A 24,060-nucleotide genomic window follows, 5' to 3' on the forward strand; every position below is an offset into this window, starting at 1 on the left:
CGTTTTATTTAAAAAAATGTAAAAAAACACTGGGGTGCGGGGATTGGTTAGGAGATGGAGGGAGCTCAGGGTTGGGGCAGCAGAGTGGGGTGTGGAGCGCTTACCTGGGGCAGCTACTGTTTGGTGCGAAGGGTGCAGGTGGGAATGTGAGGGGTGTGTGCAGAAGTCAGGGCAGGGGGCTGTGGGTGGGTGAGGGGGGATGGAGGAGTCAGGGCAGGGGGCTGGGGAGGTGTTGGGAGTGCAGGGGTCAGGGTAGGGGGCTGGGTGTGTGTGGGAGGGTGCAGGGAATGGCTGAGTGTGTGTGAGGGGGCAGGGGACAGGGCAGGAGGGTGTGAAGGGGTGCAGGGGTCAGGGCTGGGGTGTGTGCGTGTGCGTGCAGAGGTCAGGGCAGAGGGCTGGTGGCGATTCTGGATTGTGATTGGCTGGGATCCTTCCCCAGCCAGCTGATTTCCAATAGATGGTTTCTCCAACTGTGTCCTGGAGTCTGGAATGTGCCCACAGGATCACGAACTGATTTGGAGCCACAGCTGGGTGTTCATGGCCTCTCCGAGAGACTGGGGCCTATCAGGGCCACGCCACGTTGGATGGGAAGGAAACTCCTCAGCGAGGCTGCGAAGGGCCTGGCTCTGGGACTGGCTGGGCCTGGGCCTGGGCCAGGCTGGCTCCTCCTGCTGCAAGGCATGGGGAGAATGGGACGAGCATTGAGAGCAGCACGAGGTCCTGGGGCTGGGGGCATGGACACCAGGATCCTAGCTCACAGGACATACAGGGACCCAGCCTGGGCCAAGCAGGATGCTGCCCAGTTTTAGCTGTGGCCGGAGTGTTAGTGACACACTCCGGTCACTCGGTGCTCGTGGGACAGGGCAGGGGGCTCTGCTTGCACCCCAGCAGATGCCAGAACCTCCAGCGACGCCCACTGGGGCATCAAGCCAAACCTGTGACAGGCCGAGCAGCCCAGCCCCTGAGGGCGGGTTGGCATCCAGAGCAAGCTGCCCATTGGCCTGAGTCATGTGCAGACGCCCCCGGGCTACCTGGGGGCACATTTCCAACTCAGCTCTGGGGGTGCAGTCAGGGCAATGGAGTCCCCGCTCAGCTCTTGGCAATGGGAAGACAGCACTGTAGGGGGGAGGGACAGCCCCCAGGCTCCTTGGGGGTGAGGGAGAGAGAGCATGGTAGCCTGAGACCCTTGAGGCAGGGGACATTGCAGGGGAGGAGTGGTGGCTCTGGGCTCATTGAGGAGTGCCTGGGGGTGCAGTTCTTTCTTTTGCCTACCTCACCTGGCGCTCCTGCAGCAGGTAGCCATTGAGGTCCATCTCCAGTAGCCGTGGGGTGATCACCAGTGGGCTTGGCCGTTCCAAGTCCCGCTCTGGCCAAGCCCCGCTGCTCCCCAGTGCCGGGAAGCTCCACAGCTTGGGGAGTCCTGCCTCCCTTGGGCTGTGCAGCCGGAGACCGTGCATGGCCAGGGGGCTGCTCACTTCCTGCAGTCAGATACAGGCACCTCACTGCTGCTCCAGGGCAGAGAGCTTCCCGCCTCTCCCTTCGCCCCCGTGGAAGGGCTGTGGCAAGGGGACCCTGTGAGGAACAACTGGGGCAGAGAAGGCCGGAGGGCAGACAGGGGAGCTGTAGCCCCTTGAGTTTGCCAGTTCCATCCTGTGTGGGCAACACTGTCTCTCCCTCTGGGCTCTGTGTTTCTGCCCCATGCCTGGATCTGGGGGAGCAACACCAAACTCCTGCACTTACCTCAAGGACGAATGTGGCCCAGACAGGCCAGTGGCAATGCAGGCAGCACCCTCCCCCTAGGGGCAGAGGGACCCTAAACCCTCGATGTGCCCAGGCTGTGCTGGGCCCCCCAGGGCGAGGAACCTCTCAGGGGTAGCCCACTGATAGCCCTAGCCCCTCCAGACATCACCCAGCCTAGTCCGGGACAGGGGAGGGGTCGTAGCTGGCCAAGACCCTACCTGTCCCATCAGCACTGGCATCAGCATCTTGGGAGCGGGTTGGGGCTGCGTGTCATTCCTTCCAGGAGGGATTAGTGCGGTTGGCCTGGAGCAGACGGGAAAAAGCCCCGGGAGGCTGTCAGGAGGGGAGGGGGCTGGGGGATGATCCAGGTGCCCAGACCTACCCACCTTCCAGGGGGCTGCAATGGGGGGAGGGTTGAAGGAGAATGGGGAGGGTCTGGGGATTTCAAGGGAGGCTGGAATAAGAGGGGCCCCGGAGGGTTGGTTTGGAAGTGGGAGCTGCCCAGAGGAGGACAGTAGGCAGGACGAGGGCCCACAGCTGCCCCACTCCCTGCTGCCAGAGCCAGCAATGCCAACAGACAGGGGGATCCCTTGGGCCGATCCCTGCCCTGCCCACCCCCCATCTGGGTGTGAGTGGGCATTACCGGCCAGCCCACGGCAGCACAGGCTGGATCAGGAACAGCCCTGAATGCTCCTCCACGCGCGTCAGCGTCTCGCTGAGCAGCTCTGCCAGCTGCAGCTGCCTTGCCCGGCTGCGGCACCGCTCAACCCGCCAGCGCTGGAGCCTCTGCCAGGGATATGGAGGAAACCAAACTGGGGTCAGTGTGGAGAGCACAGAGTGCCAGCATCCCAATCACCCAGCATGCCCCCACCACATGCAGACACACCACCCCAGCACCCCCATGCTCCAAAGGGACCCCCAGGTCATCCACACCCTGCTAGCTGCCTTTGGCCACAGACCCACCCGCTCAGAGCAAAGCGCCTGTGGGCTCCAGCCAGGGAGCGAAGGGATTGGGGCTGCAGAGCTGTCCCAGCCAGCCCTACCTGCTGCCTCAGTGCTTGGAGTCGCCCCAGGGCACTCTGCGCCTTCACACAGCCACAACTGCCCTGAAGTTGCTCCAAGGTTTCTTCTGCCTCCTTCATGCGGACATGGGCCAGGTAACCCCTCACCAGGCCCTCGAACCTCTGGCGGCGAAGCCATCGGAAGCCCCCCATCAACAGGCTGGCGTCCTGCGGGGAAAGATGGTCCTTGAGCAGAGCACCACTGCAGCCAGGTATGGTCCTGTTGTCTCTATACTGGGGTTCCCAGGCACTCCATTACACCCTGCCTGTGGTCTGCAGTAGACCCCAGTAGTCAGCTCAGATGCTGTTCTAGGCAGCCCACTCAGGAATCATGGCAGAGCCCTCATGGGCTAAACGTAGCTTGGCCTTCTCTGGAGCCGGGTGAGGCACAGGGCTCTCTTAGCTCATTTCCTGCTTGAAGGCAGCATGGGTCTAGTGGTCAGAGCATAGGGCAGGGAGTGGAAACTGCCATGGACTCCTGAGGTGGCCTCGCTGTACCTCAGTTTCTCCATCTGAGAAATGTGACTTCCAGGACTCATCTGTCTCCTTGGAGGCGGGAGGATTTGGAAGGTATTTGGAGACACTCCAACGAAAGGGCGAGACACATTCTAGACTAGCCTCTCCGAGCTGATGGGCCCCACTCACTCATCTGCCATTTGGTGCAATGCCATTGACCCAAGGCAGGGAGCTGCCCGGAGAGATTATCACACTCAGATCTGAGCGGGAGCAGTTTGACATTCCTCCTCCCCACCCCATTTAAATGGTGGGCATCTCCAGCCACCTCATCTCCCAGATGAAGGGAAAATGCCCCGCCCCCCCCCCCGTTGCCAATGGTTAGAGGCCGTGAGTGAAAGCAGCTCAGTGCCATGCAGGAAGCAGAGGGACGCCAGGGGAGGTGCCAGCAGGTGATTTCAGCCATTCCTCCAGGCTTGGCTGGTGTCTCAGAGCAGGCTCACCTACCTGGTACAGGCCCCATGGCACCTGGCCCCTGCATACGCCTTGGTTCAGCACCTGCCTGTTGTGCTGCTCATCCTGCTGAGTAAACAGGACCCTGGGGGCTCTCCTCTTGGCCCCGGCGCTGCCAGGCTCGGACCTGGGACTCAGCCCCCCTCCTGCACTCATCAGCTGGCCTTGGGTTAGCTGGAGAAGAATGGCAGGAGATGGTTAGCCCCAGGACTGGCTCTAGGCACCAGCAAACTGAGCACGTGGTTGGGGCTGCACAATTCCAGCCACCTCTCTTTTTAAAAACAAACAAACACAAAAACACACACACACACACACACACACACTTTGGCAGTTGCGCTCTCGGAGGTTGTCATCTTTTTTGCTTGGGACGGCAAAAAAAACTAGAGCCAGCCCTGGTTAGCCCCCGGGCCTAGTTCCCCCAGCAGGGTGTGTGCAGCTCCACTGCAGCCAGTGGTGAATCACAACACGGGGGCGCTCTTTCGTCCACCAGTGCTGAGCCATGCCCCAGGACATACACTGGAGTGCCCATCCTAAGCACAAGAGCTGGCCAGCTAGTGACCAACAGGCATCGCTAGCTGTCTGGCTGCCTCTGTGGCTGGGCACTCAAGAGACCTGGGGATGGATGCTGGGTGTTCAGACCCCCACTGCTCATCGCAGCTTGAGAGGCGTCAAGCCACCTCAGCTCCCTGCATTGACTCGCGCCAAGGGCAGCTCAGCCAGTCCAAGGCCTGTACTGCCCAGCCCAGCCTCCCAAGCTCCCTTACCGGGATAGCATGGGAGCTGTGGCCTCCTACAGGGTGCTGGTCCAGAGCCAACGGGCTGAAATTAAGGGGAGAAGATCTGGGTAAGCAGTTAGGCACCTGGTCCCACGGAGCACTGGGGAGCTGGGCTGTGTGCCTGGCAGCAGGGAGCTCGGGAACTGAGACGACGCCCCCCAACCACTTACCCTGCTCCACCCACGGCAATGCCTTTTCCCAGTGCTGGTGCCGCAGCTCCCCCTTGATCTGACATCATGTCCTGGGGCTGGTGCAGCATCTTGTCATTATCGCTTATACCTTCAAGCAAGCTGTAAAAAACTGAAAGCCGCGGAAGCTGATCTTGTCTGTGGCTCTCCCTCCATCCCCAGCACCCCTGATGGAAAAACCCCTTCTTCTGTTGCTGGAGCACTGCACTAGCACTGGTCGCCATGGCAATAACACAGCACCAAGCACATTGTGCTAGGTGCTGTACGGAGTTGGCTGTACGGAGTTGGCTGTGTTTCTAAAGCCCTTAGGTATCTCCATACCAGGATCATTAACACTAAGTCCCCATGGCAACAGTATCTTGGTGCCATGAGTTGAGGTTGGGCAGGTCAGGAGTACAGGTATTGAAGGCTATATGCTGTTTAGGAAAGACAGAAATAAAGGCAAAGGTGGTGTAGCAGCATTGTACATCAATGAGGAGGTTAACTGTAAAGAAATAAGTGATGGAATGGACAAGACAGAGTCTGTCTGGGCAAAAATAACACTGGGAAAGAAAGCTACTAGAGCCTCCCCTGAGATAGTGCTTGGGGTGTGCTACAGACTGCCAGGATCTGATTTGGATATGGATAGAGACCTCTTCAATGTTTTTAATAAAGTAAACGCTAATGGGAAATGTGTGATCATGGGAGACTTTAACTTCCCAGATATAGACTGGAGGACAAGTGCTAGCAAGAATAGTAGTGCTCAGATTTTTCTGGATGTGATAGCAGATGGATTTCTTCACCAAGTAGTTGAAGAACCAGCAAGAGGAGATGCCATTTTAGATTTGGTTTTGGTGAGTAGTGAGGACCTCATAGAAGAAATGGTTGTAGGAGACAACCTTGGTTCGAATGATCATGAGCTAATTCAGTTCAAACTAGATGAAAGGATAAACAAAAATAGATCTGGGACGAGGGTTTTTGACTTCTCAAGGGCTAACTTTAAAGAATTAAGGAAATTAGTTAGGGAAGTGGATTGGACTGAAGAACTTGTGGATCTAAATGCGGAGGAGGCCTGGAATTACTTTAAGTCACAGCTGCAGAAACTATCAGAAGCCTGCATCCCAAGAAAGGGGGAAAAAAACCATAGGCAGGAGTTGTAGACCAAGCTAGATGAGCAAGCATCTCAGAGAGGTGATTAAGAAAAAGCAGAAAGCCTACAAGGAGGGGAAGAAGGGTGGGATTAGCAAGGAAAGCTATCTTAGTGAGGTCAGAACATGTAGGGATAAAGTGAGAAAGGCTAAAAGCCATGTAGAGTTGGACCTTGCAAAGGGAATTAAAACCAATAGTAAAAGGTTCTATAGCCATAAAAATAAGAAGAAAACAAAGAAAGAAGAAGTGGGACCACTAAACACTGAGGATGGAATGGAGGTTAAGGATAACCTAGGCATGGCCCAATATCTAAATAAGTACTTTGCCTCAGTCTTTAATAAGGCTAATGAGGAGCTTGGGGATAATGGAAGGATGACAAATGGGAATGAGGATATGGAGGTGAATATTACCACATCTGAGGTAGAAGCCAAACTTGAACAGCTTAATGGGACAAAATCAGAGGGCCCAGATAATCTTCATCCAAGAATATTAAAGGAACTGGCACATGAAATTGCAAGCCCATTAGCAAGAATTTTTAATGAATCGGTAAACTCAGGGGCTGTACCATACGACTGGAGAATTGCTAATATAGTTCCTATCTTTAAGGGAAAAAAAGTGATCTGAGTAACTATAGGCCTGTTAGTTTGACATCTGTAGTATGTAAGGTCTTGGAAAAAATTTTGAAGGAGAAAGTAGTTAAGGACATTGAGGTCAATGGTAATTGGGACAAGTTACAACATGGTTTTACTAAAGGTAGATTGTGCCAAACCAACCTGATCTCCTTCTTTGAGAAGGTGATGGATTATTTAGACAAAGGAAATACAGTAGATCTAATTTACCTCGATTTCAGTAAGGCATTTGACACGGTTCCACATGGGGAATTATTAGTCAAATTGGAAACGATGGGGATCAATATGAAAACTGAAATGTGGATAAGGAACTGGTTAAAGGGGAGACTCCAACGGGTCGTACTGAAGGGTGAACTGTCAGGCTGGAAGGAGGTTACTAGAGGAGTTCCTCAAGGATCAGTTTTGGGGCCAAACTTATTTAACCTTTTTATTACTGACCTTGGCACAAAAAGCGGGAATGTGCTAATAAAGTTTGCGGATGACACGAAGCTGGGGGGTATTGCTAACACAGAGAAGGACCGGGATATCCTACAGGAAGATCTGGATGACCTTGTAAATTGGAGTAATAGTAATAGAATGAAATTTAATAGTGAAAAGTGCAAGGTCATGCACTTAGGGATTAATAATAAGAATTTTAGATATACACTGGGGACATACCAGTTAGAAGCAACAGAGGAGGAGAAGGACCTTGGAGTATTGGTTGATCACAGGATGACTATGAGCCGCCAATGTGATATGGCCGTTAAAAAAGCTAATGCAGTTTTAGGATGCATCAGGAGAGGTATTTCCAGCAAAGATAAGGAGGTGTTAGTACCATGATATAAGGCACTGGTGAGACCTCATCTGGAATGCTGTGTGCAGTTCTGGTCTCCCATGTTTAAGAAGGATGAATTCAAACTGTAACAGGTTCAGAGACGGGCTACTAGGATGATCTGAGGAACGGAAAACCTGCCTTATGAAAGGAGACTCAAAGAGCGTGGCTTGTTTAGCCTAGCCAAAAGAAGGCTGAGGGGGGATATGCTTGCTCTTTATAAATATATGAGAGAGAGATTAATATCAGGGAGGGAGAGGAATTATTTAAGCTTAGTACCAATGTAGACACAAGAACAAATGGGTATAAACTGGACACTAGGAAGTTTAGACTTGAAATTAGACGAAGGTTTCTAATTAGAGGAGTGAAGTTCTGGAACAGCCTTCCAAGGGGAGTAGTGGGGGCAAAAGACATATCTGGCTTTAAGACTAAGCTTGATAAGTTTATGGAAGGGACGGTATGATGGGATAGCTTAATTTTGGCAGTTGATCTTTGATTATCAGCAGATAAGTATGCCCAGTGGTCTGTGATGGGATGTTAGATGGGATGGGATCTGAGTTACTGCAGAGAATTCTTTTCTGAGTGCTGGCTGGTGAGTCTTGCCCACATGCTCAGGGTTTAGCTGATCGCCATATTTGGGGTCGGGAAGGAATTTTCCTCCGGGGCAGATTGGCAGAAGCCCTGGAGGTTTTTCGCCTTCCTCTGCAGCGTGGGGCATGGGTCACTTGCTGGTGGATTCTCTGCAGCTTGAGGTCTTCAAACCACAATTTGAAGACTTCAATAACTTGGACATAGGTTAAGGTTTTGTTATAGAAGTGGATGGGTAGGGTTCTGTGGCCTGCTTTGTGCAGGAGGTCAGACGAGATGATCATATTCTGACCCTAAAGTCTGAGTCTATGAGGTCACCCAGGGGAGTGAATCCCTAAAGCAAGATGCTCGCATGAGAGAGCCCAGGGCTGAATGTGCAGCATCCAAATGCAGGCAGCAGCAGCAGCAGGCGGGAGGGATCTCAGACCAGTCGGGGCTTTACTGATCGGATGATCATTGCACCCAGCAGGGACCAGACACTGGCGCTAGGAGCTGATGTCAGCCCAGCAGCTTGTAAGGGGACAGCTCAGGTCTGCAGTGGCTGGAGGTTCCACAGGCACTGGCTGGGGTGCCAATGTGGGCAGTGAAGCGGGAACTCCAGCCGGATGTTCCACTTTCTGGGTGTCACAAAACCGAGATACCTCGGAATATCCTAGTGCATCTCTGATAGCTCTGGATCACTAGCTGTGTATTTGCTGCTTTTACCACCTGGACCTGGCACAACTGCCCAGCTGCTGTACAAATGGGCCTCTCCTGCAAGCCTGGGCAGGAGTACCAGGGGGCTGCAGGGAGCAATGCCAGGAGGATGCCAGCAATTTCAAACTCAGAGGTCTGCTTGGGAGAGCTGGGAGCAATCAAGGCCACCCAAGATCATGTTGGCAGGAATGTGATCCAGGAAAGGAAGAGAAGCGGCTCAGCTTCACAGTCAGCTGCTCCGGAGACCGCACCCAGGTCTGTAGAGCCCTGGGGCAGCCTTGCCATGCCGGGCTGGGAGTCTCAGGCCCGGCGAGTCCCATACCTAGGGTAGCGTTCCCAAGCAGCGTGTGTATTTCAGCTCCTGCTGCGTCCTCAGGGGTCGCTGTCATCAGCCCGCCACACGGGCTGTCCAGGAGCCGAGCCAGCACGTGGAGCTCTGCAATCCGAGTACTAACGAATCAGCTCCTCAGGAACGAGCATTGCTGGGCACCTTTCAGCAGAGGGCACCAGCACATGGGGCAGCAGCAGGGACCGAGCCCAGACCCGCTGGATCCAAAACCACAGCTCTGCTGCCTGAGCTGAAGGGCAGGGCCAGCAGCTCCAAGGCCCAGCTGACTCAAACTGTCTGGCCACCAGAGGCGGAGGCAGCAAGCTACAGGAGCACCCAAAGTGCTTCCTGTGCATGCACCAGCTCAGTCTCACCACCCCTGGGCCACACAGTGGGGCAGTGACTTGGCTGGGGTCTACAGGCAGCACATGGCACAGCCAGGGCTGGAACCCAGGAGTTCTGGTGCCCATTGCCCTGCAGTAACTATGACTCTGCTCCCTGCATTACTGTCAGTGGATTTACCAATAGCTCACCCACTACACTGTCTACGTAGCCTACAGCTGACCAGGGCCCTGCCCCAGGCTGTGAGGGTAAATACATCGAATAGGGATGGGGCCAGATCAGGACTAGGCAGGACTACCCTGGTGGGGCGGCAGGGCCCCAGGAACAGGTTGCTCCCTCTAACTCTAGGGTCTCTGCCCGCTGGATAAGGAGCGCGCTGCGCTGGGGGCTGCTGCTGCCCTTCCCCCCGTTCCCGGTGGCTTTACCTTTAGCCATAAGCCCTGCCCGCAAGGACTCTATGAAGGCCACCACGCGGCTGTCAGCTCCACGGCGTCCCTCTGCAGGCGCTGGGGTTGCCCCGCCCTGGGACTGGGACAGGGCATCTGGGGAAGCACCTGGGTCAGGTGGAGACAGGGTCACTCCTGGCCATGGAAGGGCAGGGACTGGGTGGGCACCGTTCCAGGCAGCAGCGCACAGCGGGGCTCCTCTCCAGGCATACCCGCATGAGTGCGAGTGAGGGGGTGGCTAGGGACCCCCAGTGGGCTGGGCACATCCCCTTCTCTTCACGGTGCCAAGCAGAGGCTGTGATCACGGGGGCATTGTCTGGGCATGGCAGAGCAAATTCTTCTGCTGTACACAACACCCCCTGCCCTGCCCTGCAAATGCCACCCAGGCACTTGGGGAGCTGGGCCTAGAACTCCCACCTGTCTGCTCCCCAAAGACAGGCCTCTGCTGTCTGCTGCCCAAGCCCAAGGAGGTCGGCTCCCTTCGCTGCTGGCAGTAGCAATCCCTTCACCCCCAGGGGCCTTGCTGCAACAAGACAACATGCCCAGAGACACAGCATGGGACGCCAAGGGAGCACCACCCACCCTACAATACACGGGCAGAGCTGGCTTCCCAAGGCAAGCCATGGGCATGATGGGCCCGACCCTGCAGTCTCAGGCAGACCCCCAGCGACATCAGCTGAGGGCATTGCCCCCCAGCATGCCTGTGCCAGGTGTCCTTGTCCCTCTCTAGCATCACCCTTAGTGCCTGCCTGGCCTGGGCTGGTGAAGGCTGCCTGCAGTATGTCCCACTCACCTGCTCTGGGAGCACCCCCATGCCTGGTGGGCCCTGGGGAAGGAGCAGCTATTCCAGCAGGGGTGAGGGGCAGAGTCAGCTCAGGGAAACCTCTGGCCTGCAACGTAAACTGCGATCCAGCTGCCAACCTCTGGAAATCAGACCAAGAATCCTCAAAGTCACCATGGCAGCAGCAGTGCCCACCCCCGGACACCGGAAAGGGCAGTGACGGTGCCAGGCTCCCAGCCACCTCCTCGCTTCGCCCAGCCCCATTCAAAATGCTGCTGAAATCCCCTTCCTAGCCCATTGCTCTGTCCCTGTCCCCCCTACCCCCACCTCAGCCTCATGCTGCTCCTCTGATCAGCTCATACCACGTCACTGCCCTGCCCCCTCCACTCTGCCAGACAGCTGCTGCAGGGCCACCCACAGGATTCAGGGGGCCTGGGGCAAAGCAATTTCGGGGGCCCCTTCCATAAAAAAAAGTGCAATACTATATTCTTGTGGGGGCCCCTGTGGGGCCGGGGGAAATTGCCCCACTTGCCCCCTCCCCCCGGTGGCCCTGAACTGCTGCACCCCCCCATCACCATGCATGCGATGTCACCTCACCTTTGGGGCTGTCTCCACTCCCTCAACCAGCTGCTCCTGTGGCACCGGCTGTGTCTGCTGCACCAGCTCCACTGGCTGCACCAGTTGCACCAGCACCCCCTGCTGCATTGGCTGCACTGGCAGGTTCTGCAGCACTGTCTCCACCTGCTGAGCTGTCTCCCCTCCCCGCGCTGGCTGCACCACGGCCACCTGCTTCATGGGATGCCCTGTCTGGGATGTCTCCAGGTGCTGCGCCATCTCTGCTGAGCGCATCGTCTCCAGGTGCTGCGCCTCCTCCACTGGGTGCCATGTGTGCTGCCATAATCTCTGCCTCTCCTAGAGCACAGGAGAGATGACCCTGCCCCAGCACTGACCTTCCGCACACAGGGCAGGTCCCAGGCCTCCCCAGCCTGACCTTCCGCACACAGGGCAGGCGCTGATTTTGGCCACACAGCTGCCCTGGCGAGGGATAATCCTGGCAATGCGTGCCCACGGGAGCATGCCCAGCTCGGAGGGCTTGCCCAGGCCATGCCCAGCCCTGTCACACACCCAGCATCCAAGCAATGAGCCCCCCTGGACCCACAGATCCTGGAAAACCCCATGGAGCTTGGACACTCCTTAACGTTACAGGCAGCGACTCAGGAGAATCTGAAATCTCATCTCTTCCCCGAGGCGATCTTGTGCCCCCTGAACCAGACCCCATCCCCCATCATGCCAGGCCCTGCAAACACCCACCTCCTCCCACTTGGCTGCCATGGTCCTGCAGCGCATCTCCCAGTGCTCGCCATCCTCACGGCTTTGCAGTTGGGCTGCAGCTAACTCTGCCTCCAGGGCAGCCAGGCGCCGGGCCAGGAGCTGGAAGACACAAGCCAGCACTTAGACTGAGACCCCACTGCAGGCCAAGCTCCCTTGCCTGGCTCTCCCCCTCTCCACCATGCCCCTGCCCATCTCCATCCTGAGGAGGTGCCAGCCCCCAATCAGGTGCCAGTTCACTCTTATGGCAGTGCGGGCACAGGCCCAATCCTCAGGGAATCAGGAGCAAGAAGGGAAAGAAAGAGCCGTCCTGAGAGGTCCCCTAAGGCCAATCTCCTCTCCCCTCCCCCTGACAGCAGGGCACCCACCTCACAGGTAGCCGAGGCCTCTGGCGTTTGCACTGCTCCATTCCCTACTGCAGTGCCCCAGCTGGGGCTCCTCTCACCCCCTGCAGAGACAGGCACAAAATAAAAGTATTTAGGTGCTTAACTCCCACTGGTTTCGAGTCACCCAGCCTGGGCAGCTGATGCACAGAGGGCATCTCCCTGCAGTGCCAGCCCCTCCCAGCTGTGAAATTTTCCTCCCCAACTATGTGCTCATCCAGGGAGCACCAATCCACAGGCTGGGCCAATGCAGGCCTGGCGTGCTGGGCTCCCTGGGTACTCTGCCAGCAGGAACAGCACAGGGCAGCAGGAAGGGCAGCCTGGGCATTTCCTGGAGCCCTGCCCCCTCTGCCCGGGGGACATGACTTTGAACCCCTCCAGCTAGAGGAGAGGCTGCCCATCCTGGCACTGATGCAGCCCAAGGCACACAGGGCAGGGCTGGGCACACTCAGTCACATCCCCCCGGCCCAGTGAGTCTCTGGGCCTGGTCCCTGTGCTGATCTCGTCACCTCTCTGGTACCATCCCCCAGGCCTTTGCACATCCTCCCCCACGCCCAGATTGGCTCCCAGATCCTGCCACGCAGATCGGCAGCCAGGCCCCTGGGGAATGGGGTCTTGGGGAGAAGGCAGCTGCTGTTAGGATCCCCTGGCACTTCCGGCCTCTTGTTCAGGGATCCAGCCCAGAGCTGCCCTTCTAGGGGCTGCTGCCCACCACCTGCCTCCCCTCCCCACAAGGTGAGCTGGGGCTGGGCTGAGCAGCCCTGGACAGCAGGTACCTGCAGGGTGTGTGGCTGGCTCCCCTTCAGCATCTTCCTCTTCCTTTCCAGCTTCCCTGCGCCCTCTGGCTGGCCCAGCCAGGGCCCCCAGCCCCGGGGTGTCCTGAGCAGGGAGAGAAGGGGGTGGGGAGAGATGTAGGGAGGGAGAGAGGGAGTGACAGAGGGAGACAGGCAGTGGGACCAGAGACCTGGATCTGCTGGAGCATGGGGGTAAGTAACTCACACGGGGCAAGGGGGCTAGGAGCAGGGGGTAATACTCATGTGGGGGCTGAGAGTAGGGGGAGTAATGCTCCGGGGGTGCAGAGGGGCAGAAGCCTCGAACTCATGCAGGGAGGACACTAGAAGCCACCGCCCAAACTCACGACCCCTTCTACAGCCTGCACGGGGGCAGCTCGGCCATCCCACCCAGGGTGGATCCTCAGTTTTGGGGAGAGTCTGCAGTGTGGCCAGGCTGAGGGCATCGAGCATTGCAGGGGGACTCACCTCTGGGTTCTGGAACCCCTCTTCAGGTCGCACCATGGACTCTGCCAGCCCTTCCCCGAGCTCCCTTCCTGCTGGTGGCCCCTCCTCAGCAGCCCCCGCGCCGGAGAGGAGCAGCCCCCCTGGGCATGCAGCAGGGTTGGACAGGGCACAGTCACTGCACTGGGACAGGAGGAGCAGGGTTAGTCCTGGCACTGAGTCCCTCCTCCCCATCCGCCGGGCCAGCGTGCAATGCCAGGATGTCGCCCTGTGAGCACAGCCAAGTGCAGAGCCTATGGAGCCAGTTCCTCTCCTGGGCTAGCTGGGCCCCTCACCTGGGTGGCCGCATCCCTCCGCAACCACGCCTTCTCCTGCAGGAACCCATCCAGCTCCGTGATGCACGAGTCCCGGCTCCTCAGCTCGGCTTCCAGGTGGGCCCGCTGAGCCCCACTCTCCTGCTCCTGGCCTTGCAGGTGTCTCTGCATGGGCAGGGAGGGCAGGGCTGGTTAGCAGGGCACCTGGGCCCAGGGGATGGTGGGGCAGCAACAGCAGCAGGGAGAAGACAGTCCTTCTCCCCACCCAGGACTTTGGTGGGCTGCAGCAGTGCCAGAAGCCAGCTCTCCATCCCTCCCCCCTGCCCACCTGGGTGCTCTCCAGCTGGGCTCGGAAGAGCCGGCTCTCCTTTGCCCTCATCTCACTCAGCTGCTGCAGGTCCTTCAGCTGTCGTTCCTTGATCTCCAGGTCTGGAAGAGACCGACAGCCGCCAGGCATGAGATGGCACTTCTGTCAGGCCCTTGGGTGGCAGTGCAGGGCAGTTTCCCCAAGGGACCCCAAGCAGGGACCGCCTGCTGTCAGCAAAGACCCCAGGCCAGGGGTCATCCAGAGCCCCACTGCAGAGGCTAGTGGGTGGGAGGGCCAGGAGGGCTGAGTGCTGGGACTCACAGGGCACCCTGGGCTCCAATGCTGGCATCACTCACGTAATGGCTGGTCTGGAGACTGCAGCTCATGCACCTGCCAGAGGCCATGCTGCAGGGCCTGCACGTGGCCAGGCTGGGGGCCACGGCGCATGGTGGAGAGCTGCAGCCACCAGATTCAATGCTGGAGAGCCCAGTGCAGCCCGGGTCCTTATACCCATGTCACAGGGGGTGGGACACAGCCCCTCACCTGCCTGAGCCTGCAGGAGCCTGCGTTTGATCTGGACCACCTCTTCCTTAGCCTTGTCTACAGCCTTCTCCACTTGCTTCCTGTGGCTCCTGAAGGACAAACCTCATCTCACCCGATCACTGCCTGTGCCCCAGGCCAGCCCCTGCCCAGCTGCAGATGGGGGAACCTCCAGGGTAGAGTAACTAGGACCACATGTGCAGGGCAGAGAACCTGTTTCAAGGGGCCTCAGCACAGAGCCCAGCTCTTCAGCCTGGCTGTCCTGCCCTGCACCCAGCCCCATCTTGGCAGAGGGGTGTCACATTCGCAGCCTGTCTCTGGGACCAGCTGGTTGTTGTGGACGGCACAAATCCTGCACTGTCCCCCACTCTGCAGCTACAGCCACTGCTCCTTTTGGGGTCAAACCTAGCTTGCTCCAAAGGGGCGCTGCTCTGCTGTATGGGACCCACTCAGCATGGGACTGGTCTCCCGTGAGTTGTTTGGGCTAGTTGTTCAGGAGCCTGCTGGCCTCAGCTAACAGGCCTGAGGGTTTAGCTGTTAGATCCAGGAGGCCCAGACTCCCTCCCCCCAGCCCAGGGCACAGCGTGACATAGGGCAATCTGACCCTTCTGTCTTCCATTACTTTCTCTCTCCCTAGGAAATACAGTTCTGTCAGCCAGACACAGTTGCTGTATGTGGGGGAGACCTGAGCCTGGAGGTCTCAGCTCTGCTGCAATCTGTCTTCTCAACCCACCCCAGGAGCATGGCTGATAGCAGGTGCCAGGAGCAGCACATGATAAGGGAGAAGGACATAGCAGCAGGCAGGGAGGCTGCAGTGGACACAGCTGCCTGCCCAGCGGGTACCTTTTGGGGCTGGGTGTGGCCAGGGCGCTGGTCACATAGCTGACAATGTCCTTGTTCAGATCCACCAGGCGGGACATAGCTGCCTCTGCCGAGCTCAGAGCCGCTGTCACCTGGCGGCAGAGATGGGCAGCCCCTGAGACAGCCTCTAGCAGGGGCAGGGATGGGACAGGGGCCTAGGGACAGTGCCCACAAGTGACTGCAGGCTGCCAATTGCCCTGGGTGAAATGGGCTGGGGGAGGGGGCAGCCCAGGGCCCACATTTGATGGTCTGCCCCCAGCTAGCGCTAACCAGCAGCATGATGGGAGAAGCCCCTGGAGTCTCCCCCTCCCTCCTCCTTTGACTTGGCTTCTCCTGGTTGGGTCCTGCTTGGTTAATCTCTCCCAGTGCCCCAGGGGCATCACCAGCCCAGAGCAACTGGCCCGCAGGAGTCTGGGCTGGTGGGCAGGTCCAAAGCAAACCAGTGGAATGACACTTCCAAGAGCCAATAAATAGGAGTTGTCTAGCTGGCAAGTGGCTACGTGGGACTAGACAGGGCGCATTGTGGGCTCTGGGGTCATCGCATTGCTGTGCCAGTCACTCAGCCCCAGGGACGGCAAAGTGGCTCCAGCCTGCCGGGTATTACCGTGCCAGCCACGTCACCCATGTGCATTGGGAAGTCGTCGGGCAGGCTGTGGCTCTCGTCCCCCAGCCCCAGCTCCGCAGAGCAGCTGAAGAACTGCAAGGGAGAGAAGCACAGGTCAGAGTCCAGCCTGCGTCCTGGGCCAGAGGGAACATCTGCTCACCAAGGCCCAACTGGGTGAGCCCCAGGTGTGCCCATTTCAACCTGGAGCCTGCATCTCTGCACAGAGGCATTGCCACGCGTATGGTATTTGCCTCTGGGCCCCTCAGGTTCTCCCCTGACCCCCGCACACCATACACCCCTCTGACCTCCTGAAGCTGGCTCAGGAGGCTGCTGCGCTGCCCACAGGACTCCTGGTATCCCACGATGAAGACAGTCACTTGCTGCTGGTATCTCCTCTTCTTCACGGGGTCCTCCAGGACTGCTACCAGCTGCTCCTGGGCATCCAGGAGAGAAATTCTGGGCTCACGGAGACTGGAACAGTGTGCCCCTTCCCATGCTTGGGGTGTATGACGAATACACACCCATGGCTCTCCCCTAAGGCTGCTCGGAGCCAGTTCTGCCTCACTCACATCTCCAAAGCTCACCCAGCAGGGGCGTTTGCATGTTGGGAGACGCCCCACCCCCTCAGCCTGCAAAAGCTGTTTGGACAAGGTGGACTGTGGCATGTGGCCCAGACTCCTCCTTCTGCCCTCTCCCCAGACTAGGCTAGCCCAGGGTGTGAGCCTTTGGCTTTCCTTGCTTGCCAGTACAAGCCTTTAGCAAATGGCTACGTTCCATGTAGCGTCCAGGCGGGTGTCTGGCATCTCTGCCATACAGCATCAAGGTGGCCCAAGCGTGGGAGTGTTACAAACATAACAACCCCTGGTTCTTACAGCACCTCCCATCAGCTGGGCTCAAAGCCCTTTACAGAGGAGGTTGGTGTCATTATGTTCATATGGGGAAACTGAGGCACAGCAAGGGGCTATGATTTGCCCAGTGTCACCCAGCAGGCCAGGAGAGAGCCAGGCCTAGAAGCCAGGTCTCCTGAAACCCACTGCGGTGCTCCTTCCACTAGGACACACTACCTCCTGCAGCAATGCTGGGCAAAGAGCTAAAAACCCACCCAAACCAGTGGCATGGACTCCCCGCAATTCACAGGGGTCTTGTTATTCACTAAGGTGATCCAGCCCAATTTGCACCTCACCAGGACCTAGCACTCACAAAACTCCTGCTGGGGTGGGGATTTTCCTAGTTGAACACTTTCACTTGGCCTATCAGGATGCACAAACAGCCCCATGTAACAGTTTGCTGCTAATCTGCCCTGAGGAGTCAGCGAGGTGCCCGCAGAGGGGCTCCGCTGGCAGCACTCGGGGTGCAAGCCAAGGGCCACACAGCCTGGCTCTGCTTCTGTACATTTGGCACCAGCCGCCCTGGCACCCTCTAGCCAGAGCTCCCAGCCCTGGGGTTGCATCATCACCACCTGTGCCAGAGGGGGAGAGAACAGTGGAGCCCTCTGTGCATGGGTGGGGTGGGCGGGGCGGGGACAACACTGGAGGCTTGAGTGCGTGGAGCGGGGGGGGGGCAGGAGACTGAAGCCCTCTGTGCATGGAGCTGGGGGCAAGGGGGAGGGGCGGGATGCAGTGGGAGGGCTCCTTAGGGCTGCAATCAGCCTCCAACCTGATTGGTTACTACACTGCCCTTAGCCTCCCCAGCATTTCAGTCCTGCCTCTGCTCCCCACCCCTCCCCTAACAGAAACTACCCCACTTGAGAAGCAAGTTTGTAGAAATTTTGGTGGTGCCCAGAACCTGCCCAACTCTGCCCCCTCAAACTCCGCCTCTACCTGCCTAAGGCTCTGGGCGGGGTTTCAGGGGGGAGATCTGGGGTGCAGGTCCTGGGCTGGGGATTAGGGTGCAAGAGGGGTGCAGGCTTTGGGAAGAAGTTTGGGTACTGGGTGCAGGCTCCAGGCTGGGGCAGGGGGTGGGTGAGCAGGAGGGGGTGAGGTCTGCAGACTTTGGGACAGAGTTTGGGTGCAGGCTCTGGGCTGGTGGTGGGGGTGTAGGAAGGGGTGAGGGGTGCAGGCTTTGGGACGGAGTTTGGGTGCTGGGTGCAGGCTCTGGGACGGAGTTTGGGTGCAGGCTCTGGGACGGAGTTTGGGTGCAGGCTCAGCTGGGGGTGGGGGTGTAGGAAGGGGGAGGTGGTGCACGCTGGGGCAGAGGATCAGGCTGCAGGGGAATGAAGGTTGGGGCTGAGGATGAGGGGTTCGTGCTGCGGGGGGGGCTCAGGGCTGGGGCAGAGGATTCGGGTGCAGGGGGATGAGGGCTCTGGCTGGGGGTTCATGATGCAGAGGGATGAGGGCTCTGGCTGGGGATGAGGATCAGAGTGCAGAGGGATGAGGATCAGGGTGCAGACGGATGAGGGGTTTGGGATGTTGGAGAGGCTCAGGGCTAGGGCAGAAGAGCAGGGTAAGGGCAGCCTGCCTTGCCATTAGCGGATGGCAGGCGCTACGACCCTGGGGCAGCAGACAGCAGTTCTGCCGGGAGCTGCTCTAGTTGAGCAGCAGGAGCAGGCAGGGACGCGGCGGAGGGGGGACGCAGAGGGAAGGGTGGAAAGCGGAGGCCGGGACCTGCTCCAGGCAGGGACGCAGAGGGGCAGTGGGGGGAAACCCGTGGGGGCAGGGGCCGGGACCCGATCCAGGCAGGGACGTGGTGGGGGGAGACCTGCAGGGGCCGGGGCTGGGACCCGATTCAGGCAGGGATGCGGTGGGGGGAGACCCAGCTCCAAATATTGCTGGAGCATGGCCCCCAGCCCTGAATATTCCTGGAGCCCGGGCACCTCGAGCCCATATAACCCGCCGCCTATGCCCCACGCAGGGGCAGTGGCCTCTCCTTGCAACAGCCCAGCCCTGGCAGCTGTTTCACCCTCTCCCTGTGGGGCGAGGGGCTGTGGAACAGGCCCGGGGAGAGGCACTGTGCCCTGTTGAACCTACCACATCTTCCACAATCTCTGTGGCTGCTTGCGGGGCAGACGAGACCTGCTCACTGTGCTCATAGGCCTGGATCACCTGATAGGAAGTGAAAGGGTTAATCAGCAAAGGCCAGGGGCACTGCCAGTTATGACCCACTTCACCCCCCATCTCCCCCAACAGGCCCAAGGCCCGTTGCTAAGGTTGGGGAGAGCATCCCAGCTTGAGCAGGCAGGGAAAGTGCCAGGAAGGTGGCTGCCTGCCCCTCACCTATGGGGATGAGCAGAGCCAGTAAGGAGAGCAGGAGCATCGCTGCTGAACTGTGGGGCAGGATAGGAGAGGGAAGGGAGCAGAGGGTGATGTGTAGGGAGCAAGGCCTGCATGCCCTTTTTCTCTGCTGTAGAGATGGGTGAGGCAGCTTGGCCCTCTTTGAGCTATTGGCTTAGGCTCTCTGCAGACTCAGGCAGACATCCCTGCAGCAGCTTCCTTTCACAACCACGTGGGCTACAAAGTCCTCCCTTTAGCAGCAGTGCTCCCTCCACCCCTGCTATGGCTGGAAGCTGTGCCACACTTGGGTCAGGGCTCCAGCAGGGAATAACACGGGATCCCTGTTCAGAGGCAGTTTGCAGCTCGACAGGGATGGGTGTATGGAAATGCTGTTTGCTCACATGGTCAATCCGTGCCCGGATCTTTTCCAGCTCTTCCCTGGTTTCCTCAGCCTGCCGCACTGCCTTGGAGTACATGGTGGCTTGGATCACAGCTGGGGCTGGCCCGGCCCAGCTGTGGAGGCTGCTGTCCCAGCTGGTCTCCATGGCAGCCAGCCTGGGCAGGAGACAGAGGATGCAGTGGGAGTGTCTGCTCACAGCCCATGTAATTTGGTTCCTTGGCTTTGGGGTTTCTCTCGGCCCAGCTCTCAGAGAATCCAGATCTTCCTTTTCTCCCCTCTTCCACAGGTGGCCCCTCCTATACACACAGCACAGTCCAGGAGGCTGGTTATGGGGCTGGGTTCCTCACTGACCCACCACTAGCTGCTCCATAAGATGGCTCCTAAGCCTGGGGGTGGAGTGGTGTGGGCAGTGCTGCACCATGTGGCATGCAGGGTGCTGGATTTGCTGTTTACACCAGAGTCACCCCCTCACCCTTCTTGTTAACACAGCAAAAAGGGGCAGAGATTGATGAGCTCACAGCCAGGCAGTTCACAACCAATGTAGCTCTGGCCCATGCTCAAGGGTTGGGAACAGACACCCCGATCTTGCTTTGGCAGGTTACTGGGGCTGCGGGAGCAACGTGCTCAGCGCTCCCACTCCTCACACACCACAGCAGTCACACCACCTCTGGGGCCATGTCTACATCTAAAATTTTGCAGCGCTGGTTGTTACAGCTGTATTAGTACAGCTGTATAGGGCCAGCGCTGCAGAGTGGCCACACTTACAGCAACCAGCGCTGCAAGTGGTGTTAGATGTGGCCACACTGCAGCACTGTTGGGCGGCTTCAAGGGGGGTTCCGGGAACGCGAGAGCAAACCGGGAAAGGAGACCAGCTTCGCCGCGGTTTGCTCTCGCGTTCCCCGAACCACCCAGCAAACCGCAGGGAAGGAGACCTGCTTGCTCGGGGTTCCGGGAACGAGAGAGCAAACCGGGAAAGGAGACCAGCTTCGCCGCGGTTTGCTCTCGCGTTCCCGGAGCCACCCACCAAACCGCAGGGAAGGAGACCTGCTTGCTCGGGGTTCCGGGAACGAGAGAGCAAACCGGGAAAGGAGACCAGCTTGATTACCAGAGGCTTCCTCCTTCCACGGAGGTCAAGAAAAGCGCTGGTAAGTGTCTACATTGGATCACCAGCGCTGGATCCTCTACACCCGAGACAAAACGGGAGTACGGCCAGCGCTGCAAACAGGGAGTTGCAGCGCTGGTGATGCCCTGCAGATGTGTACACCTTCAAAGTTGCAGCGCTGTAACTCCCTCACCAGCGCTGCAACTTTCTGATGTAGACAAGCCCTGGGCGTTTCATTGCCTTGTCCAGCTGAGTGGGAGGGAGAGTGGCTGGGCCATTTCAGTGACAGACCCCCCAGAATACAGTGGGGCTCTGCACAGGTGTTAAGGGACCACTGCAATGATCTAATCTAGCCTCCTGCACAGCACAGGCCAGGGAATCTCACCCAGGGATTCCTGCAGCGAGGCCATAGCTCCTAGAGAAGCCCATAGTCACTGGAGACGCTGTGCATTAGACAGCTATGGCCTGTCGGCATAGCCTAGCCTGTGCCAAAGCATTACAGACTCATGAGGTTTGTGAACCTCACAGACATGCAGTAGCTAGAGAAAGTATAAGGGGCAACACACCGAGTGAAAAAGTCCTATGCTTAGAAGTCACTCACCTGCCTGGAGCTCCAGCATCGGCTGCTACTGAGTGTCGCACTGTGGGGATATTTTCCAGCCTGATGCTCACAATGGTTACTATAAACAGGTGTTTAGTAACAGTCTCCAGGGGACAGCGCGCACACCCCCCAGCCTCTACGGAAGGAGGAAATGGAAAATCACCTACACCCAGGCCTTAGCCGCTGTTACTTACCTGGCCCCATCACTAGTGATCAGATTGGCAGGGATGGAGGTTTTCACCAGGGAATCCAAACCTCCTCTAACTGGAATTTACTTGGCAATACCCTAAACTGACAGAAAAACTCAGCCACCACCAAGCAGCTCTGCGAAGGGGCATGGTTCAGGTAACTGGCCAACAGTTGGGATGCTGCTCACTCTACAAGTCAGTCTAGCAAAGAACGGTCTGACACCATCCAGTGGGTGGAAGCTGAAGCTAGACAAATTCAGAATGGAAATAAGTGTAAATGTTCAATAGCGAGGAGAATTAACCATCGGAACAAATGTACCAGCAGTCACAGTGGATTCTCCATCACTGGCCATTTTTAGATGGAGTGGATTTTTTTTTTTAAGTTATGCTCTAGTGCAATGGGGGGAGGGATAGCTCAGTGGTTTGAGCATTGGCCTGCTAAACCTAGGGTTGTGAGTTCAGACCTTGAGGGGGCCACTTAGGGATCTGGGGCAAAAATCAGTACTTGGTCCTGCTGGTGAAGGCAGGGGACTGGACTCAACAACCTTTCAGAGTCCCTTCTAGTTCTAGGAGATAGGTATATCTCCATATTTAAACTGGAAATTAATTCTGCAAAGGCTTGATGGTCATAACAGTCTCTTCTGGCTTTGGACCCCATGAATTAGCCCAATTACTAGTCACACCTGAGATTACTATGGACATTACAGATACTGTGTCCTTTGTGCTATTGATACCATGTTCCCCCTCCCTTGGGCAATGGATCTAGTCAGTTTCCCTTGTCAGATCTCAAGTGCTTCTATTTTGCATATCTCCCACCCAAGCAGCTAAGAGCTTTACAGTGACTCAGAGCTCAGAACACACCCCTCTGAGGGCATCTTTACACCCCCACCTCAGGCACAGGGGAAGCCCACATTTCAAAAGTGACCCAATTGAAGACTTCCATTTTTACTTAACTGCCCAGAGCAGAAATACAACCACCAGGCAGAGAACCCAGTGCAGCTCATTTCCTCTGCTCCTCCCCAGCCCTGAGGATGCCTCAGTGGCCCTGCCACCATGGACACGGTCCATCTAGCTGGGGCTATTGGAAGGGGACAGATTGTGCAGTGACTGCCCAGGGAAGGTGGTTTATTTGGAGTGGAAAGCAGTGCTCACATACTGGGACTCACCAGCTTATTTCAGAGAAACTGACAGCACATACAATGGGCTGAATCTCGGACTTTTCAAACCCCACATAGCCACAGGCGTGCTGGTACAGCCCAGGCCAGGCCAGATTTCACTAAGGAGGCTGCCAGGAAGATTTAGTCCAGAGAGCATCAGGGAAAGAAACTCCCAGCAGAACCTCTCCAATTCAGTAACTCTAGCGACCGCACTTCTGCATTCTGAAAGCAAGGGTGTAACTGAACAAATTATTACAGAAAGTGCTGCGTTCATGTAGTGCCACAACTCCTCTGGGCTTCCCCCTGCCTCGCTGCAAGCTCTTGAGACTCACAGAAGGTAAAGAGCCCCCATGCTGCAGTGTCAGGCCTCAGAGCACACACTGCCACCGCAGTGTCCCTAGTTTGTTAATCTACCATGGTTGACTGGAACTGGGAATGGAGTACTATTCAATGCATGCAGGGTGCTACCTCTACACCTGCCCCAGAGTATGGGAAAGGTGTGTGCCCCTCCGCATGGTGGGTAGGTCAAAGTCCTAAGCATGCCAGCACAAGGCACGTCTGCACTTCCCATGAACACACTGTGATGCCTCCCATCCGGTAATGCATCAAACAGCATGTGCCTCAGCATGGATGGAACTGCATGACGTGGTACTTGCAGCTCATGTGCAGAGGAGACCAATGACCTAGAGGAGACAAAGCCCACAGAACCAGAGAGCAACACCAGGACCTAAGGAGACAGTGTGGTATTGGTGGTCTGCTGGGCTGAGACTCTCACTTCCACCCTGGTGATACACAGTAAGGGAGAGCTGGCAAGCTCACAGCCACACCCGCTGGGCAGGAATTAGGGCTTGTCCACACAGGACAGTTTTACCAGTTACTGGTATGATTAAATCAGTGCATTTAACCAACCTAGATATCCCAGGGTAACTCTCTGGTGCTGGAATAGGCAAGCGTCCATGTGGGGATTACATGGGTAGAACTAGCACAGTTTAAACACACTGTCACTTACACCAACAGACCTTCCCTCTGTTGACAGCCCTCAGGCCACTGCTCAGCACATTCATCCTGGTGACTAACACAGCGTTCAGGACCAACTGCTGAGCTTCAGAGGGGTCCAGCAGCCGCTTCCCAGGGGGACAGGGCACAGCTACCATCCTTCCAGGAGCCCAGAACTACTCTGCTAGGCTCGGAGGACAATATATTGTGTTTATCACCCTCTGGTGGCTAGGTACTGCATTCACAAACATAGCAACTGTGGGTGCCCAGCAGAGGATGATCATTCCCCATACACCAAAACAGTAGTGAATGATCCCACCCCGAGCCCACATCACTGTTCATGGGCCTCCCACT

At 57.4% G+C, this 24,060-nt stretch overlaps 1 protein-coding gene across 9 annotated transcripts; it reads right to left on the minus strand.

Moving 5' to 3' along the window:
• Positions 1 to 316: 316 nt before the first annotated feature.
• On the minus strand, positions 317 to 24,042 carry LOC115658383. 9 transcript variants are annotated; one of them, XM_030577188.1, is made up of 26 exons: positions 22,720 to 24,042; positions 21,366 to 21,501; positions 19,664 to 19,958; positions 19,020 to 19,094; positions 16,359 to 16,487; positions 16,054 to 16,146; positions 15,432 to 15,541; positions 14,592 to 14,680; positions 14,070 to 14,170; positions 13,763 to 13,906; positions 13,452 to 13,610; positions 12,969 to 13,071; positions 12,178 to 12,257; positions 11,792 to 11,911; positions 11,078 to 11,392; positions 10,493 to 10,622; positions 9,679 to 9,807; positions 8,906 to 9,019; positions 4,714 to 4,843; positions 4,532 to 4,586; positions 3,762 to 3,941; positions 2,784 to 2,969; positions 2,384 to 2,526; positions 1,959 to 2,043; positions 1,278 to 1,478; positions 317 to 671 (listed from the first exon to the last, which is right to left on the minus strand). In XM_030577188.1, exons 3-26 carry the CDS (start codon positions 19,805 to 19,807, stop codon positions 504 to 506), a joined length of 3,183 nt encoding a protein of 1,060 aa, XP_030433048.1. In that variant the 5' UTR covers positions 19,808 to 19,958; positions 21,366 to 21,501; positions 22,720 to 24,042; the 3' UTR covers positions 317 to 503. The 9 variants fall into 9 exon arrangements, with proteins under 9 accessions (XP_030433048.1, XP_030433046.1, XP_030433051.1 ...); XM_030577186.1 differs by having other exon boundaries at positions 21,366 to 21,799; XM_030577191.1 differs by lacking the exons at positions 21,366 to 21,501; positions 22,720 to 24,042 and adding an exon at positions 21,560 to 21,946 and having other exon boundaries at positions 19,664 to 19,817.
• Positions 24,043 to 24,060: the final 18 nt, after the last annotated feature.

This window comes from Gopherus evgoodei, chromosome 10 (genome assembly GCF_007399415.2).
Source record: "Gopherus evgoodei ecotype Sinaloan lineage chromosome 10, rGopEvg1_v1.p, whole genome shotgun sequence".
In the NCBI taxonomy this organism is placed as follows: Eukaryota; Metazoa; Chordata; order Testudines; family Testudinidae; genus Gopherus; species Gopherus evgoodei.